The 18,890-nt window shown below is 51.7% G+C and overlaps 1 protein-coding gene across 1 annotated transcript in view; it reads right to left on the reverse strand.

Annotated features, from left to right (window-relative positions):
• The window catches only part of casz1 (castor zinc finger 1), a 61,397-nt gene that overhangs the window by 13,966 nt on the left and 28,541 nt on the right, over positions 1 to 18,890 (reverse strand). The window contains 9 exon segments of the mRNA XM_062460260.1: positions 1 to 170; positions 1,286 to 1,349; positions 2,870 to 2,999; positions 7,750 to 7,971; positions 7,974 to 8,225; positions 8,228 to 8,603; positions 9,219 to 9,395; positions 12,519 to 12,683; positions 15,634 to 15,724. Coding sequence (XP_062316244.1) covers positions 1 to 170; positions 1,286 to 1,349; positions 2,870 to 2,999; positions 7,750 to 7,971; positions 7,974 to 8,225; positions 8,228 to 8,603; positions 9,219 to 9,395; positions 12,519 to 12,683; positions 15,634 to 15,724 — 1,647 coding nt within the window.

Consider the following 18,890-nt stretch of genomic DNA (forward strand, 5'->3'; position numbering starts at 1 on the left):
CTGCGTAGGTAGGTCCTCCAGATGTCGTTGGGCTTGTCCTGGGGGGGTCTCTTCATGATGCGGCTCAGGTACTGGGCCGCCTCCGAGGTGTCAGCCCCAAGGCCCGCCCCCCCCTCCAGCTCTGTCTTCAGGTTCAGGGCGCTGAAGAGCCCTGGGTTCACCTGTGACATCTGCAAAACACACAGGAGGAACAGCAACCTGCGTTAGACACGCACACACACACACTCAAAGATGCGCAAAAACACACACACAGACAAGCACACACAAAGACACACACAGATGTCTTGGCAGAATAGAGAAGCTGAGCTGTGTTTACAAACAGCTGAGCTTCTGCTTGAGTGCGGGCCAGGCCTGTGTGCCAGGCGTCCTCTGAGAGTGACTGTGCTGCATGTGATGCGGTGACTCTGAACCAGGCCCTGAACGTTCCACATGAGGAGCAGAAGTGTGGGACATGTGATCATCCTGCCCTGCTCCTGTCAGGGTCCAGCGCACGCCTTGTGGAGGACCACTCATGACCGTGTAGCTCACCCACACAGGAGAGGGAGAGAGAGAGGTGTGTGTGTGTGTAGGGGGGAGGGGGAGAGAGGGGTGTGTGTGTAGGGGGGAAGGGGGGAGAGAGAGGTGTGTGTGTGTGTAAGGGGGAGCGGGAGAGAGGGGTGTGTGTGTAGGGGGGAGGGGGGAGGGAACCGGTCGAAGGGAAAAAAGCATGAGCCTGCTCCGTCTTTAAATCATCAAGGTAATGGAAACAGCCCAACACCATTTGTATCAGTCAGAAAAAAAAGATGTATGATGAAAACAATGTCCACTTTAATCTTCACAAAAACACACACATTTGAATATCCCTCCTGCTATCGTTTAGTCTCGCTAAAAAATGAGTCTGACACTTTTTCTTTTTCGCCCCTTCGACTTTTTAATCAAATAATTTACAAACTCCATAAATAAATTCAGCTCCGCCCAGAGTGAGAGAAGGAAGAAAAAGGAGAAAGAGGGAAAAGAAAAAAATGGCCGTCGAGTTCAAAACAGCTCATCAAAAAACAAACATCTCTATATATCTGGCACGGCACTAGCTACAGCTTCATCATATTAATTTGTGAGAGGTGCGCTGAAAATTACACCGTATGAAAAATGGCAGAAAAATTTAAATGATGCAAACTCATCTTATTAGCGATGAAACATTAAAAAACAAACAGACCTCCCATCACCCTCTCCCCCACCACTCACCCCCCCTTTCCGCATCCCGCTAATTTGTCTTGGGGATGAAAAGCGTTTGATAGATGGATCTTACCTTATTCATAAGCGAGGATAAAAGAGATGTATTCCCAGGAACAGGGTGGCCGTTTGATTCATTACTGGAACAAGGAAAATGAACAATGTTTAGTCAAGATCTGCATGAGAACAGTAAATATTACTATTCATCACGAAAGGTGTGCATGTGCAATAAGACAGACAACATGTTTACTTCTCCAGAAATGAGCTCTACTGTAAATTGAGATTGGAGTGGAAAGTTCATGTAAACATCCTGGTTTCGAGATCACCAGAGAAATGAAGAAATACGTTGGCTATCATAAACTGAGAAGCAAATTACAGATGGTGTAATTGTTCAGATAAATCTACATAGATGTAACGAAATGACATTTTTTGTTTGTCAAACTTCCTTGCTCTGTGAATAAATCCTTCAACCTTAATTAATCCGTAGCCTCGACTTGGTAAAGATTTTCGGCATGTTACTATGAAGAGACTTCAAACCTGGCACCTGTGTGTACGTACCTGTGTGTACCTGTGTGAGTGTGTGTACCTGTGTGAGCGTGTGTACCTGTGTGAGTGTGTGTACCTGTGTGAGTGTGTGTGTGTACCTGTGTGAGCGTGTGTACCTGTGTGAGTGTGTGTGTGTACCTGTGTGAGCGTGTGTACCTGTGTGAGCGTGTGTACCTGTGTGAGCGTGTGTACCTGTGTGAGCGTGTGTACCTGTGTGAGCGTGTGTACCTGTGTGAGCGTGTGTGTGTACCTGTGTGAGTGTGTGTACCTGCGTGAGCGTGTGTACCTGTGTGAGCGTGTGTACCTGTATGAGCGTGTGTACCTGTGTGAGCGTGTGTGTACCTGTATGAGCGTGTGTACCTGTGTGAGCGTGTGTGTACCTGTATGAGCGTGTGTACCTGTGTGAGCGTGTGTGTACCTGTATGAGCGTGTGTACCTGTATGAGCGTGTGTACCTGTATGAGCGTGTGTACCTGTGTGAGCGTGTGTACCTGTATGAGCGTGTGTACCTGTGTGAGCGTGTGTACCTGTATGAGCGTGTGTACCTGTGTGAGCGTGTGTACCTGTATGAGCGTGTGTACCTGTGTGAGCGTGTGTACCTGTATGAGCGTGTGTACCTGTGTGAGCGTGTGTACCTGTGTGAGCGTGTGTACCTGTGTGAGCGTGTGTACCTGTGTGAGCGTGTGTACCTGTGTGAGCGTGTGTACCTGTGTGAGCGTGTGTACCTGTATGAGCGTGTGTACCTGTGTGAGCGTGTGTACCTGTGTGAGCGTGTGTACCTGTGTGAGCGTGTGTGTGTACCTGTATGAGCGTGTGTACCTGTGTGAGCGTGTGTACCTGTGTGAGCGTGTGTGTGTACCTGTGTGAGCGTGTGTACCTGTGTGAGCGTGTGTGTGTACCTGTGTGAGCGTGTGTACCTGTGTGAGCGTGTGTACCTGTGTGAGCGTGTGTGTGTACCTGTGTGTGTGTACCTGTGTGTGTGTGTGTACCTGTGTGTGTGTGTGTACCTGTGTGAGCGTGTGTACCTGTGTGAGCGTGTGTACCTGTGTGAGCGTGTGTACCTGTGTGAGCGTGTGTACCTGTGTGAGCGTGTGTACCTGTGTGAGCGTGTGTACCTGTGCTCCTTCTTGCTCAGGTCCAGGCTGTGCTCCTGGACAGACTCTGAGGGCCCTGAGCCTGGCTCCATCGGCTCCTGCTTCACCTGAACCAGATTAAATCGGCTGACTGATGAAGGCTGCCCGTTTCCTGAGGACAGAGAGAGAGAGAGAGAGAGAGAGAGAGAGAGAGAGGGGGGGGGGAAGAGAGAAAGAGAGAGGAGAGAGAGAAGAGAGAGAGAGAGAGAGAGAGAGAGAGAGAGAGAGAGAGAGAGAGAGAGAGAGAGAGAGAGAGAGAGAGAGAGAGAGAGAGAGAGAGAGAGAGAGAGGAGAGGAGAGGAATGAGAGAAAGAAAGAGAGAGAGAAAGAGAACAAAGTTATTGTTGGTCAGCGTTATCGCCCCTGACGAGATGCAACCTGACTTCTGTCCTGGCCTGAGAAGAATACGCAGAGTGATAATTATTCGCGAAATTATGTCGGGCCGTCAAGCCCTTTAAATGGTGATTGAGAGGCGGGAGATATGAGGGGAAAAGACTCCTTTTCCAGCAGCACTTGTCACAACTCATTTGCCCACCTGCCTCTTAACTGGTCATTAAGTGAGATGGTAATGCTGAGGGAAAGTGGCAGACTCCGACTGGCCCCCCTCCTTCGCCCCCACCCACCAACCCTGGCTCCCCGTTGGCTTGACAACTGGTGGTGGCCGGTGCCACTGAGCATGCCCAGAAGGAACGGCGGGGTCTGGGTCGGTCAGATTGGAGCTGACAGCCAATCAGATCAGTTCAAATAGCTTGACCCTTCCACGGCGCTCTCCTGTGCAGGTATTTAGAGGACGGACAGAGGGAGGACAGGAGGAATGAAATAAATAAAACAGAAGAAGGGAGAGGCTGAAAAAAGAAAATGCTGACAGGAAGGTGAGTTTAGCCCCCCTCCCTCCAATCCACAAGTGATTGAAATATTAATTTGTCCTGAGGCTGCAGAGACAAAGCAGTGCTTTTGGTAGACAGTAAGTGGTGTTTTATTTAGAAAAGAATGGGCAGGAGAGGAGAGGGTAGAGAGGGTAGAGAGGTAGAGAGGGTAGAGAGGAGAGGGTAGAGGAGGAGAGGGTAGAGAGGAGAGGGTAGAGAGGAGAGGGTAGAGAGGAGAGGGTAGAGAGGGTAGAGAGGAGAGGGTTAGAGAGGAGAGGGTAGAGAGGGTAGAGAGGAGAGGGTAGAGAGGAGAGGGTAGAGAGAGAGGGTAGAGAGGAGAGGGTAGAGATGAGAGGGTAGAGAGGAGAGGGTAGAGAGGAGAGGGTAGAGAGGGTAGAGAGGAGAGGGTAGAGAGGAGAGGGTAGAGAGGGTAGAGAGGAGAGGGTAGAGATGAGAGGGTAGAGAGGAGAGGGTAGAGAGGGTAGAGAGGAGAGGGTAGAGAGGAGAGGGTAGAGAGGAGAGGGTAGAGAGGAGAGGGTAGAGAGGAGAGGGTAGAGATGAGAGAGGAGAGGGTAGAGAGGAGAGGGTAGAGAGGGAGAGAGGAGAGGGTAGAGAGGAGAGGGTAGAGAGGAGAGGGTAGAGAGGAGAGGGTAGAGAGGAGAGGGTAGAGAGGAGAGGGTAGAGATGAGAGGGTAGAGATGAGAGGGTTAGAGAGGGTAGAGAGGACAGGTAGAGAGGAGAGGGTATGAAAGCAAAGCCTTCAGCCACAGCAGGATCTGAGTAGTTGAGCGACCGTGATTTGTTTAAGCGGGGGGGAGGGGGGGGGGGGGGGGGGGGGGGGCTGAGGGCGTGTGACAGGCAAGGTCGCGGGCGAACACGTGTGAGCCCCTGGCCCCGACGCCAGGCCGGTCAGCCTCCTCCCTGGCTCTGGAGGAGAGGGACAGGGACCCCCTAGTCAGGGGGGGGGGGGTCACATGACCCAGAGACATATCAGGGAGAACGGGAGTGGAAACGCCAGTCTTGGGCCTTGTCAGCTGAAAGCTAAGAGACAGGATGTGTCTGTGTCAGTGTCGGTTTGGCCTGACGGGCTGGTGTGTGGGGGGGTGAGGGCAGGGGGGGGGGAGAAGGGGGAGGGTAAGTCATAGACTTTCCTTCTTTGTTTTTGTGGCCAGTGCGTGAGGTCATCCCCTGCTTCCAAAGCCTCAGTATCTACATGTCATGTGAAGAAGCACAGCGACGCCACCCAGCCAACCCCCCCACCCCGCCTTGTCATTTACAATCACGTCAACGACTGAGCCACATCAACTAGCTGACCCAATCACAGCCCTTCACATCGCAGAGCGGCCATTTGCGGTCCACATGCCCAGCATGCGGCAGGGCCTGGTCCAGGTCCACATGCCCAGCATGCAGCACCAGGTCCACCTGGTCCAGACCCACCTGGTCCAGACCCACCTGGTCCAGATCCACCTGTCCAGATCCACAGCCTGCAGGAGAGCCACTCTGCCAGCTCCGCACAGCACAGGTACGGTGCTGTAAAACTGATTCAAAGCAGCTGCCCTTTTTAATGGAAATAATCCAGGAATACTGTACCAGCATGTAATGACGGGTGCTCTGTGACAGAGCAGCTGTAATGACTGGTGCTCTGTGACAGAGCAGTGAGAGTTCACCTGCACGGCGTGTCTCATTAGTGACACGACTGGAACTGTGAAAGCCCTGAGAGGAGCGCCACTCGCTCTCGAGAGGTGGAGAGCTGCACTTCCTGTTTTCACAGGCTTTAGTTTAAAATACAACAAATATGAGATGATCTGAAACCCGTCGTACACGCTCGCACACAAACAGGCACAACGCTCGCTTACCCACGCACAAATGCTCGCACACCCACGCACAAACAAGCACACAAACAAGCACACACCAACACACACTTATCTTTCACATACCTTTCTACAAAAAAAACACAAACCACTTCCTCTTCCTCAATTTAGGCCCAATGGGCTGTTCTTACAAACACGTGAACCTTCAAAGAGACAAAACCTCAAGAAGCTTCACAAGTACCTCAGAAGTACACACACACACACACACACACACACCCCACGCATTCTTCTGGGGGAGGTGGGGGTTGAGGAGGTAGGGGATGGAGGGCGGGGGAGGAGGTGGAGTGGGTGGTAGGTGGAGGGGGGTGGAGGGGGAGGAGAATGGGGGAGGAAGAGGGTGAGGAGGTGGAGGATAGGAAGTTACAGTACAGGGTGGAGCATCCGAGATCCGCAGCTCCCCCCTCCTCCTCCTCCCAGGGCACAGCGGAGCACCATCTGCACCCCCCCTCTCCCCGGCCTGGATACCTGCTGAAGGGCTGTGGGCGGAGCCCGGTCTGACAGCTCGTCTCTCGGCCGGCTCCCCCGAGCATCTGGCCCTCTCCCTGGGCCTGTCCTTCACCAGGAGCCCCCCCCCCCCCCGCCCCCCCGGCTCCGTAATCCCCCCTCCCTCCCCCCCTCCCCCCCCCCGCCCTCCCTCCCCCCCTCCCCCCTTCTCTCCCTCCCTCCCTCCTTCTCCCTCCCCCCTTCTCTCCCTCCCTCCCCCTTCTCTCCTTCTCTCCCTCCCTCCCCCTTCTCTCCTTCTCTCCCTCCCTCCCCCCTTCTCTCCCTCCCTCCCCCCTTCTCTCCTTCTCTCCCTCCCTCCCCCCTTCTCTCCTTCTCTCCCTCCCTCCCTCCTTCTCTCCCCCCCTCCCCCCCCCCCGCCCGCCCTCCCCCCCGGCCCTCCCACATCCGCAGAGTCTCCCCTGCTCAGCCCATCTCCGATCCTCCCTCCACCTGCTCGTCTCCCAGCCGGGCTCCGATGCCCCGACGCCCAGACTGCGAGCTGGGCAGGGCCCACGACAGGGATCATTATCAATTGAACATCTTTGTTTCCACGTTCCTCTGTAGTGTGATTCAGAGATACGGCGCACACACACAGATCAATTCTGTGTCGGGGTTTTAGATTGACTTCAAATCGAGAGTTTCTGAGAAACAAAACAAGGTGTGTGTGTGGCTGTATGACTGTGCGAGAGTGTGTTTGTTCTTCCATTCTCGAAAAAAACAACTCTGGCGCAGCGAGTCATTTCTGCCTGACTGATCTCTGTTTTTATATCAGTTTGCACAGAGGGAGAGAGAGACACTCTGGGCGCCAAAAAAATCCAGATTTTTTTTGTTCTTGCAATTTCTGAACTTAATTTCATTCCACCTCCATTTGCTCGGAACGAGTGCACACACAGATAAGAGTGTTGATGAGGGAACATGTTCTACACTCTGGGTGCAGAACCCAGGGTGGGGGTGGGGGGGGTGGGGAGAGACAGGCACCTCAACAGGCCCCCGCTCTCTCTCTGTCAGCGCATTTATCTCCAAATGGATTGTGGGTATCTAGCAAAGCATCGCCACCACCACAAGCCTGGAGCAGAGCCACCCCAGCGCTGCTATGGAGAGGTCCTTGTGTCTGAAGGGGATCGCCGGCCGTCTGAACACCAGTCAGATGGCTGAGCGGTTAGGGAATCGGGCTAGTAATCAGAAGGTTGCTGGTTCGATGTCAAATGTCGGTCGTGTCAAATGACGTTGTGTTCTTGGGCAAGGCACTTCACCCTACTTGCCTCGGGGGAATGTCCCTGTACTTACTGTAAGTTGCTCTGGATAAGAGCGTCTGCTAAATGACTAAATGGTTCTCTCTCCACGGAGGACAGAAGGTGAGGCCTTTCTCTACTCCTGCTTCCTACACGCTAGCATGAAGACGAGGAGGAAAGGGTCGTTTCTCACGTTTCAGTTGAGCTTCAGTAAAGGGAACCAGATGGATTTGAGTATTCTGCAGCGCGGCTTTTCAGAGAATCTACAGAAACTCCCCTAAATTCGTATTTATCAAAAACGTTTTTTTTTTTTGGTAACTGCTGTGTTTGTGACCCATGTAGTCCCCACCGACACAATCACACACACACACACACACACACACACAGAGGGCTCCGGGGAGCAGACTGACCTGTGTCCTGGTGTCCGGAGGGCTTGAAGGCGGCAGCGGCCAGCCTAGCCATCATGGGCGAGATCAGCCCCTTGCTGGCGGAGATCTTCTCCATGATGGACGAGGCTGAGTAGGAGGAGGGGGTGCAGGCCAAGGAGCCTCCCTGAGCCAGAGAGTCGGTGGGCATGGAGTGGGCCCCCGAGGACACCCCGGAGATCAGGCTGGCGCCGAGTGCGGCAGGGGCAGCGGCAGGCGGGGCAGGAGGGGGAAGAAGGGGTTGGAGCCCCCCATGGCGCTGTTGGAAAGGGCCAACGCCACCGGCATGTTGCTAGGCAACGCCTGGGACAGCAGGCTGGACATGCGTCCGCCGGGCGCCAGCGAGGGGGCGGCGGCCTTGAGGCCGTGGCCTCCGGAAGACGAGGTGGAGGAGGAGGACATGACGGTGGTGGGCGTGGCCAGCATGTGGGGCATGCCGGAGGACGGCATGGTGGTAGGGAGGCGCTCAGACTGGAGTTCTTGCTGCTGATGGCGGAGAAGTCCATGAGGTCGTCGTTGCTCGACTCCTCCGGCTCCTCCTTGGGCGCCAGGAAGGAGCCGGCCAGGCCAGAGGTGCCGGCAGAGCGGATGTGACGGCGTTCGTGCTTGCGCTTGTGCGAGGTCATCTGGCTGGTGGAGGTGAAGGTGAAGCCGCAGCCAGAGCGGATGCAGTGGAAGTGGTTGGTAGCCTTGCTGTAGACGCAGCCGTCGTACTTGCACTCCTCGTACTTGTAGAACTTCTTAAAGCCGTCCTTGGCGTAGGCGTCGTCCTTGATGTGGTAGCTCTTGTGCTTCTCGATGTCGCACTTGTTCTTGAAGGTGTAGGTGCAGCCGGACGCCTGCAGACGAGGGAGGAGAGGGAGGGATGGAAGAGAAGTCGTTTAGGTCCGGTGCACCACTGCACACCCACAGTGCACGGGCTGGAAGAGCAGTGTGATGGGGAGAGCGGGGCGGGCTGCTTGGCAGTGTGATGGGGGAGAGCGGGGCGGGCGGGCTGCTTGGCAGTGTGATGGGGGGAGAGCGGGGCGGGCGGGCGGGCTGCTTGGCAGTGTGATGGGGGAGAGCGGGGCGGGCGGGCGGGCTGCTTGGCAGTGTGATGGGGGGAGAGCGGGGCGGGCGGGCGGGCTGCTTGGCAGTGTTATGGGGGAGAGCGGGGCGGGCGGGCAGGCTGCTTTGGCAGTGAGGCTGAGGAGACCTGGACTGAAGCCCACATGACTGAAATACTTCACAATGGAGTAAGGATATCTGAGTTGGTCAAACTGAGGCTCTCAACACACCACAACCTAGTTAACATCCACTACGACTTATCTAACTGTTCGCTTTTAAGTTAAATCTTTTTGAGATGTGTCTAAAGTTCCTCATACTAAACAGGGAGGAGGATTAGACAAGCAAAGAGGCATGTTTTTATAGAAGGGATGAATACGACATGAGATGTTTTCCCACAGACAGGCAGCTCACCTGCAGTGGAAGTGGGTGGTTTTCTGGCCGTAGAACTGGCACTCCACCGTCCCACAATCCTCGGTGGCTCGGAACCTCTGGAAGCCGTCGTTGATCAGCTGGGCGTTCTTCTTGTGGAAGTTCTCATGAGTCATGACATCAGAGGTGCTGGTGTACACCTTGTTGCAGCCCACCTGCAGAGAACAGAGGATCATGGGATGTGAAAGTGAGGCCTGTCGTACCGCGACCCGAATATCCACGATGTTGTGGGGTTTGTTAATAGCTGTTGTCTTTGAACGATGGAACTAATGATAGGACAGTAGATTGATTTTCTATTTTATATCTTAAATATTGTTTAGCTCTTTAGTATTAGACTTTTTAATTGTATTCATACAGTTTTTTAACCAAGATCCGTATATGTTTATTGTATGCACCTTCCTGCCACAGTAAATTCCGTGTTTGTGTAAACTTACATGGAAATAAAAACAAATTCTGATAGGAAACAAGCTCAGTATGGTGACCTAGAAATGGTTGAAAGGAAGTCTTTTTATCATCTTTAACCTAGAGCTGGTGGTTTAGGTACCAGAGCATGTTCACTTCACAAACACGAGGACAGTAGGATCGAGGCAGACAGGTCTAAATGCAGTCTGTCTGTGTGGCTCACTGACACCAAAAAGAAGTACTTTCAACATTGTTTGTCACACGTTCCCCAATGAGGCAGTGGTCGCTTCAGTTAGAGTGTGGTTTAAAAAAAAAAAAAATTGCAAAGAAACAGCTTTCCATGTAAGGCCGTCTTTGAAGCTGCCTTTCACTGGTGAACTAGCAGGCCACCTCGACCTTACTGTAACTCACAGTGTCTGCAGGGGGAAGGGGGGGTGCAGAAAAAGGGGGGTTGAGGCGGAGAGGGTGGGTGGGTAAGATGATTGTCACTTTCTTTAGTTTAAAATGTTCTGGTCCTCAGGAATGGTCGGGGCGCGGATGGGAAACACACGGACGATGTTTGAATTAAAAGCAGTGATTGTATATCACCCTGGGTACTATTCAGCCACACAAACGGGCAACTTCTCCATATTGAGTCAAACAATGAAAAAAATGCCACTCCCCCCCCCCCCCCCCCGGCCACTAAATCACCACTGCTGATGCCAACATCTGCAGGTTCTCAGGGACTTTAAAACAAGGTCTGAAATGTCTTAATAACAATTACGCCGTTAGTGGGCCTTTGAGGAGAATGTATCTGTGAGCCATCCAGGCTGGGAAACGTCCCTGCTGGGGAGAGAGAGAGCCCTCGCCGCCATGACACCTTGAAAATAAGCAGATGTGAAAAAATTAAACAAATCCGGAACAGAATAATCTTCAACTCGCAGCTTGGTACTAAAAGATGAAAAATGTGAGGTTTATATAAACAACTAACTGAATTTTATCCATGCCAATTAAGGAGCGAGAGAGTCCTGGGAAAGAGAGAGATAGTGAGATAGAAAGAGGGAGGGAGAGAGAGAGGGAGAGAGAGAGGTAGAGAGAGAGAGACGGACTGTGTTCATCCTTTTAATTTCTCTTTTATTTACTTTATCACACTTTTTGTCAAGCACATGAAAACTTCTCTTAAATGGCGATTTGGAGGATCTGAAATTCCCTTTTATAGACGTGGCAAACCTGCGCCTATCTCCCCCACCACCCCAAATCTCATCCGTGAGCAGCTTGTTATGCCTTAGTGGCCTGGCATCGGACATGTCGCCCTACTCCACTTGCTTGTTGGATTAGAGAGACGCTTCATGGGTCTGGTCTGTGCCATCCTGAATTGCCCCTAAATGGTTCTGAGAAACAATACTGCCATGTTTCTCACGGCCGTCACATCTCTGGGCAGGAAGAGAAGCCAGGCCCGACTGTGTGAAGGGACCAGGCCTTCACACCAGGCGGTAAACACCAGGGAGTACGGAGAGGGTTTATACTGCCACATGACTGTACACCCCCCTGCCCTGCTGCGGACAGGGAATGCCCATTAATTAATTATGCATGGCTCTGCAAAATCCTATTTGGCAGGAAGCTTTACGTAGCTCTGCCATGGTGCCAACAGGTCCTGGGTGTGTGATGTGTGCGGCTGAGAGCGTGTGTGAGTTAGGGGGTTAGGTTTGAGACTGGGAGTGAGTGTGTGTGTGTGTGTGTGTGTATGTGTTTACCTGCACGCAGTGGTCGATTGTGTGTGTCTGTGTGTGAGTGTGTGTGAGGGTGTGTGGGTGAGTGCGCGTGTGTGTGCATGTGTGTGCGTGTTTACCTGCATGCAGTGATAGTGCGTGTGTGAGTATGCGTGAGTGTGTGTGAGTGTGTGTTTACCTGCATGCAGTGGTAGTGTGTGTGTGTGTGTGTTTACCTGCATGCAGTGGTAGTGTGTGTGTGTGTGTTTACCTGCATGCAGTGGTAGTGTGTGTGTGTGTGTGTTTACCTGCATGCAGTGGTAGTGTGTGTGTGTGTGTGTGTGTGTTTACCTGCATGCAGTGGTAGTGTGTGTGTGTGTGTGTTTACCTGCATGCAGTGGTAGTGTGTGTGTGTGTTTACCTGCATGCAGTGGTAGTGTGTGTGTGGTGTGTTTACCTGCATGCAGTGGTAGTGTGTGTGTGTGTTTACCTGCATGCAGTGGTAGTGTGTGTGGTGTGTGTGTTACCTGCATGCAGTGGTAGTGTGTGTGTGTGTTTACCTGCATGCAGTGGTAGTGTGTGTGTGTGTGTGTTTACCTGCATGCAGTGGTAGTGTGTGTGTGTGTGTGTGTGTTTACCTGCATGCAGTGGTAGTGTGTGTGTGTGTTTACCTGCATGCAGTGGTAGTGTGTGTGTGTGTGTGTTTACCTGCATGCAGTGGTAGTGTGTGTGTGTGTGTGTGTTTACCTGCATGCAGTGGTAGTGTGTGTGTGTGTGTGTTTACCTGCATGCAGTGGTAGTGTGTGGTGTGTGTGTGTGTTTACCTGCATGCAGTGGTAGTGTGTTGTGTGTTTACCTGCATGCAGTGGTAGTGTGTGTGTGTGTGTGTTTTACCTGCATGCAGTGGTAGTGTGTGTGTGTGTGTGTTTACCTGCATGCAGTGGTAGTGTGTGTGTGTGTGTGTGTGTGTTTACTGCATGCAGTGGTAGTGTGTGTGTGTGTTTTACCTGCATGCAGTGGTAGTGTGTGTGTGTGTGTGTGTGTTTTACCTGCATGCAGTGGTAGTGTGTGTGTGTGGTTTACCTGCATGCAGTGGTAGTGTGTGTGTGTGTGTGTTTACCTGCATGCAGTGGTAGTGTGTGTGTGTGTTTACCTGCATGCAGTGGTAGTGTGTGTGTGTGTGTTTACCTGCATGCAGTGGTAGTGTGTGCTCTTCCCGTTCAGGTGGCAGCCGTGGTAGTACACACTGCAGTCGTCCAGAGGGCTGAAGCGCATGAAGCCGTGCTGAAGAGAGTTGTCCCTCTTCTTGTGCATGTTATAGTGCCTGATCACGTCCTGCTTGCTGGTGAACCTCTGTCAGGGAAGCAGGAGCACAAGAAACCTCTCAGTGTTTGTTTAAACGCTCACAAAGCAGCGACAAGTCACTTTATCGCCGTGGAAACAGCTGCGGAGCGAGGGAGCCAACTGGCAGTTGGGGGTGTCCGTGGAATGGAGAGAGAAGGCCACCTATTTAATGACCGCATATACTTTACATTCCTCAAATAAGCTGTGACCTATCCAAATGTGTCATCATAGACCCTGGAGGAAGGTGGGGGCAGGGGTGGGTCACTGCGAGGTGTTGGACAGGGCTGGACAGACACACGTTCTAGAAACTTGGTTCTTTTTTCCTTTTCAGTTTTCTTTTTTCCCTCTCTTTATTATGATCACTTGACATGCCAGATCACAGTTCCGATGTTCCTGGCTCTAGTGAAATGTTGTTTCGTGCAGATGGTTTTTCAGATGGGGGGAGAAGGAGGGGGTGGTGGGAAGAGAGAGAGAGCGAGAGAGAGAGAGAGAGAGAGAGCAAGAGAGAGAGAGAGAGAGAGAGAGAGAGCAAGAGAGAGAGAGAGAGAGAGAGAGAGAGAGAGAGAGAGAGAGAGAGAGAGAGAGAGAGAGAGAGAGAGAGAGAGCAAGGAGAGAGAGAGGAGGAGAGAGGGGGAGAGAGAGAGAGATAGAGAGAGGGAGAGAGAGAGAGCGAGAGAGGAAAAAACAACAAAACAAAACAAACAAGCCAACCAAAAAAACGGTTTCCTTTTCAATTCCCTCGCCGAGATATGATTCCATTTTTAATTAAAGCATTAACACTCGCTTTAGGTACCGGCTTGGCTGGTAATAATGAGGGAATATGCTGAGATACTCTCCTCAAAATTACAATCCTCCCACACTGACAAGCTTGGGAAGGAAAACAAGAAAAGTCACTCCACAGAGACGGAGAGCAACCAATCTGCTGTAATTGGGTTTAAGCTGAAGTTACAGGAACTGCAACTTGATAGGTCTGAATCAATGAGACCGTCGCTACTTCAATCCATTTCTACATACAGTGGAGATGAAGATCTGAGGAACCGCATGCTTAAAACTCATCTAATTGCCGTACGTAAGCAGGGTCACGTGTGCCAGGCGTGTGTGTCGGGTCGTGAGTTCTGACACGGCACGAGACGTGATCGTGGCCACGGGTCACCAGGAGTGGTGTGCCTTCAGTTCTTGGTCTCCCAGAACACGTCATGTTTTTCACTTCTTGGGGCCTTTTAAAAAATGTTTCACTTCTTTTATTTGCTCCAGGCCCACCGGGGCTGCTGTGCTTGTGTGGCAGGGCTGATGGTAACCGGTAGATAAGTTGAACTGCGGTCACGCTACATTTGATCCATCATGGGTGTAGAAATAGGCCCTGGAAGAGGCTGACTGGGTTAAAGAGCTTGTTTTCAGTTGACTGGTGATGAGGCTGGGAGACACTTGCTACATTTATTTTAGGATTCCCACAAGTGTGGTGAGATGCACACACACACACGCTACACACACACACACACACCCATAAAAGGAGCATGTCCGGACACAGCCAATCATCCAGAGGCTGGCAGGAGGATAATATTCCAGGACTGTGTGTCATGTGACCTCTGGAGAGACGGCTCGTCTTCGGCTGGGCTGTTTTTGCGGGATATTGACGCGGAAAAGCGTGGAGGCCTGCACATCAGAACAACACGCACCACAACGCCTGTGAGGGACGGGAGCTTGGGCGTGTCAAATGCACTGATAACCAGAACTAACAGTCTAAATGATGACTTGGATTCATTTCAAAGCTTTTTTTTTTTCTTCACCACATTCTTCCAAGAGTTGGTTTTGTCAAGCGGTAAAGTGTGAACCGGGTGCGTAAATAATATAAAAACAAACACAGTGTGAACGTTTAATACTCCTCGATCTTTCCACAGCAACCGGCTCTATTAATCAAGACGTAATCTCTTGATCGGAAGCAGATGAGAAAGATTAGGAGTGGGGACGTCTTCATTCACAAAACAGGAGGGAAAGGAAGGAGAACATGGCTCGAAAGGGACGAGGATGGTCTTCTTCTTCTCCACAGATCATCTTGTGTTTGCCCGCCTCCAGCACACACATAACCCACATCAAGAGCAGCTTCAGGTTTGTCTGAGTGAGCCCTACGTGTCAGCTCGTAGGATCACAACCAGATTAATCACGTGAAAGGGGATTAAAAACAGGCCTCTAGCTATGGCAGATGTCGCTAGCAGGAAAACACACACACACACAGAAAAAGGAAGCATATTTAAAATGAACCCTTGATAAAAGGCCAATTGTCAAAGACCAACTGTTCTTGGAATCAGCTTATTGAGGGAGAGAGGCAGGGAGTGTGTGTGTGTGTGGGGGGAGTGTGTGTGTGTGTGGGGGGAGAGTGTGTGTGTGGGGGAGTGTCTTGGTCTGTATTGTCTGACGGTCCACAGTCATAACCTGTTCCGTGAACCTACATCCATAAAGTTCCCTCTCCACAAGCTTGGTTTGGGTGTCGGCCGATATGAAGATTTATGATCTGCACGTACCAGGAAGACTGTGTTTAAAACTCAGTTTTCACCACTGCGTGATCATAAACGAGAGTATGAGCGAGATGTGAAACGACGTTGGCGTCGCCCGAGTGTTCGGCCCCTTCAGGAGCCGTTATGGTTGAGCCTCGGCAGTGAAGGACAGGTGTTTCAAAGCGCCGAACCGCAGCCAGCGATTGGTGGACAGGGTAGAGGCAGAGTCCGTGATCGGATGACAGGGTAGAGGAAGAGTCCGTGAGTGATGGACAGGGTAGAGGCAGAGTCCGTGATTGGTGGACAGGGTAGAGACAGAGTCTGTGATTGGTGGACAGGGTAGAGGAAGAGTCCGTGATTGGTGGACAGGGTAGAGGAAGAGTCCGTGATTGGTGGAGCGCGGCAGAAACGAGGGACACTGACACGTGATTGGCTAGATATCGAGGCGATGTTGTGCACAGACGTACCTGGTAGTTGCATTCAGGGTCCATGCAGTGGTAATGCTCTCTGTACTGGTAGGCACAATGCACGTGTCCACAGTGCTGGCTACCGGAAAACCTGGAGACAGGAAACAGGAAACGCTCAGTTAAAGGACAGGAAGTGTGGCGTGAACACCGGATCAGGAGGGCGGAGGAGGGTCGGGCCAGGGCTGGGACTGACCCCGTGCATCTCACACTGGCTCACAGAGATGGCATGGCTTAGTGGTTAGAGCGTTTAACTGATCATGAGGTCACAGGTTCAAATCCCCCTGTACAGTTCATATAATACATGCATGTATCACGTTATAAAAACACGTTTGGGCCTATTGAAGGCAGGCGGAGCGGAACGCTGTGCGATGAGACCATGGCTGAAGTTACCCTGGTGAGATCACCGTCTTCCTTCTCTCACAGAACACCCTTCACCAAGACGTTCGAAAAGCCTCTTCAGACTCCCATGCCAGGGCTGTAGTGCAGCATGTCACTCACAGTTCAAGGTGCCTTTCACAACCAAACCAGACTGAACACACAGAGGAATAAGAAGGCTTAATGAGAGAGCAGGGAGGAGCCCGACTCTCTCGTAGCAGACACACGCTTCTCCTTCACCACACCGCACGCAATTTACCAGTCTGTCACACCAATTTCTACCAAATTAGCTCCATTTATTTCCAAAGCAGACGGCAAAGACACTTATTAAACTGTAGCCTCCCTAGCCCCAAACACACACGCCTGTTTTGCCCACACCTCACACAAAAAAAAACCCTGCCGAATCAATGTAGAGTTTTCCCAGGTTAAACGCACCGCTTTAATCAGAGAAAAAGGTTAGGTCTGCCGAGGGAGGTTGGAGAGGGAACTCTCTCCCTCCCTCCCTCTCCTCCCCCTCCCTCTCCTCCCCCTCCCTCTCCTCCCCCTCCCTCCCTCTCCTCAACCTCCCTCTCCTCCCCCTCCCTCTCCTCCCCCTCCCTCTCCTCCCCCTCCCTCTCCTCCCTCCCTCTCCTCCCCCTCCTCTGGCTGTGAGGTTTCCAGATTGGAGGCAGGGCCTTCCTACAGGTACAGAGGCAGTTAAAGGGCCCTCTCTCTCTCTTCCCTACGACTTCCCGCGTGCTTGAGTGTTTGCGGTCGTGATTATGAGCCTGCCAATGATGACTGTTAAAAAGCTCCAATTACCACTCAAAACACACAAATAAACATTTACACTGCCACTGCCAAAAGCTCCATCTGTTCCGAGCGCAGAGGAGAAAAAGGGGCTAAGTAATAGATTTTTTTTTCCTTCCTTCCCTCTCTCCCTCATTTTTTCCTCCATCTCTCCCTCCCTCCCTCCCTCCCTCCCTCCCTCTGAGTGTGTGTTTAGTGCCTGGAGGATAATCCCAGAGCAGTGTTTCAGGATGACTGTGCTGAGGTGATAAGCTCCAGTAAGGGAAGGGAGGTCCACTACCTTTTAAAAGTTGGTGGTGTGTTGGGGGGCTCAGGGTATGGAGGTGGTGGTGGTGGTGGAGGAGGAGGGGGCTTCGGGAAGGTTTGACGGCTTCTTTAGAGAAAAGACAAAAACGGAGCTAGCATTACACACACACAAGCACGCCAAACACACACACACACACACACAGATACACACACACACACACACACACACATACATACAAGCATGCACACACGCACACACAGATACACACACAAGCATGCACAAACACAAGCACGCACACAGATACACACACGCACACGCACACATACACACACAGATACATACACACACTGATACACACACAGATACATACACACACTGATACACACAGACTGACAGACTTCAAGCCGCTGCTGAGCCACTCTCTACTTTAGTATGTGTACACACACACACACACACGCACACAGACAGGTACACACACACACACACACGCACTAACACACAGCCCCCTGGGACATTGGCCCACCCCTCTCCGCTTGCTCATTGACCAGCTGTATCACTTTGCCTCTGGACAATATTCCCACTCGCTGTGTCCAGGGCCTAATGGCCCACCGCTATTCAGCTGCAGATTAAATATTAATATCGCCACGATACAGAGATTGCAACGCATCTCCTGTTACAATAGAGACATGCAGATCAAAGTGCACAGGCAGTGTTGGGTGCATGAAAGAATTTAAAGAGGGAAAACTGCTTCTAAACACTACCAGGGAAGCTCCTTAACACATCAAACCGCCGCTCTGCGAGGAGAGAGAAGTTTTCCCTCCATTTTAGCTGGGGTGGGTGGGGGGTGGGCGGGGGGGGGGGGGGGACTGGAGTCAAAACGTTTACAAAGTTGTTGTTTTTTTTTAGCATAAGTGTGCGCTCATTAGCCGTAGCTTCGGAGATGAACCTCCCCCCTTCTCCTTCACCCCCCAGGACCCTAAACATGTACCAGCCTCCATTTTGCCCCTTTAGTGAGCCTTTCTTTTCTCTCATCCCCCTGTTCCCGCCTCCTCTACCCTTCCCTCTCTCTCTTTTTTTTCCTCCCCAACACGGAAATTGAAACAGTATCTAGGCTTATCTGCTGCCTCCCTGTGCATCAACTGCCGAGATGTTTAGACAAATTGTATGCATTATGCAGCGCAAATATCAAAACAGTTCTTGGCAGTGCCAGCAGAAGCCTCATTAAAAATTCCTTAATTAAATCTTCTTGCAAAATGTAATCAGTCCAAGGAAGGGGTTTTGTGTGTGTGTTTCAGTGCACAGGAAGATGCTTGTGTGTGTGTGTGAGAGTGTCTGTCAGTGCCAGGTCTTTGATTTGTGTCCTTCATGTTACTGCTTGGAGAAGTGATCATTAATGCCAAAGCCACTTTGGCTTTTCAAATGCTGTTTTTCTTTCTTTTCAAACAGAATAAACAAACAAGAGATAATCACCTTTCTAGTGGCGCTTCAAAATGAATCCAGAATGGGGATATTGTTTGGCGTGTCTATTGAAATGTGAGACGGACTGATGTTTTGTCTGGTTGAGCGAGAGGCCGGTTCCTTGCGGCTAGCTTTGCTTTAAACCAAGACAAGGGGAATTCAAGGCCTTAGCTGAAAGCCTCTGTCCTTGCTGGGAACTCTTTGATCCAGCATGCTGACGCCACTGACACCGACTGTCCTCTATAACAGATTAGGAGCAAGCTTACACCTCCCCAAGTAACGGCAGGCCTACACATCACAGCTCATCTCCACCTGGCCTGCTCTCCGCTCATGAACCTCCTCCTCCACTCCACCAAGCCTCCACAGGCCAGTGCACCATCCCCATTCA

This window comes from Osmerus eperlanus, chromosome 4, assembly GCF_963692335.1.
Source record: "Osmerus eperlanus chromosome 4, fOsmEpe2.1, whole genome shotgun sequence".
Taxonomy (NCBI): domain Eukaryota; kingdom Metazoa; phylum Chordata; class Actinopteri; order Osmeriformes; family Osmeridae; genus Osmerus; species Osmerus eperlanus.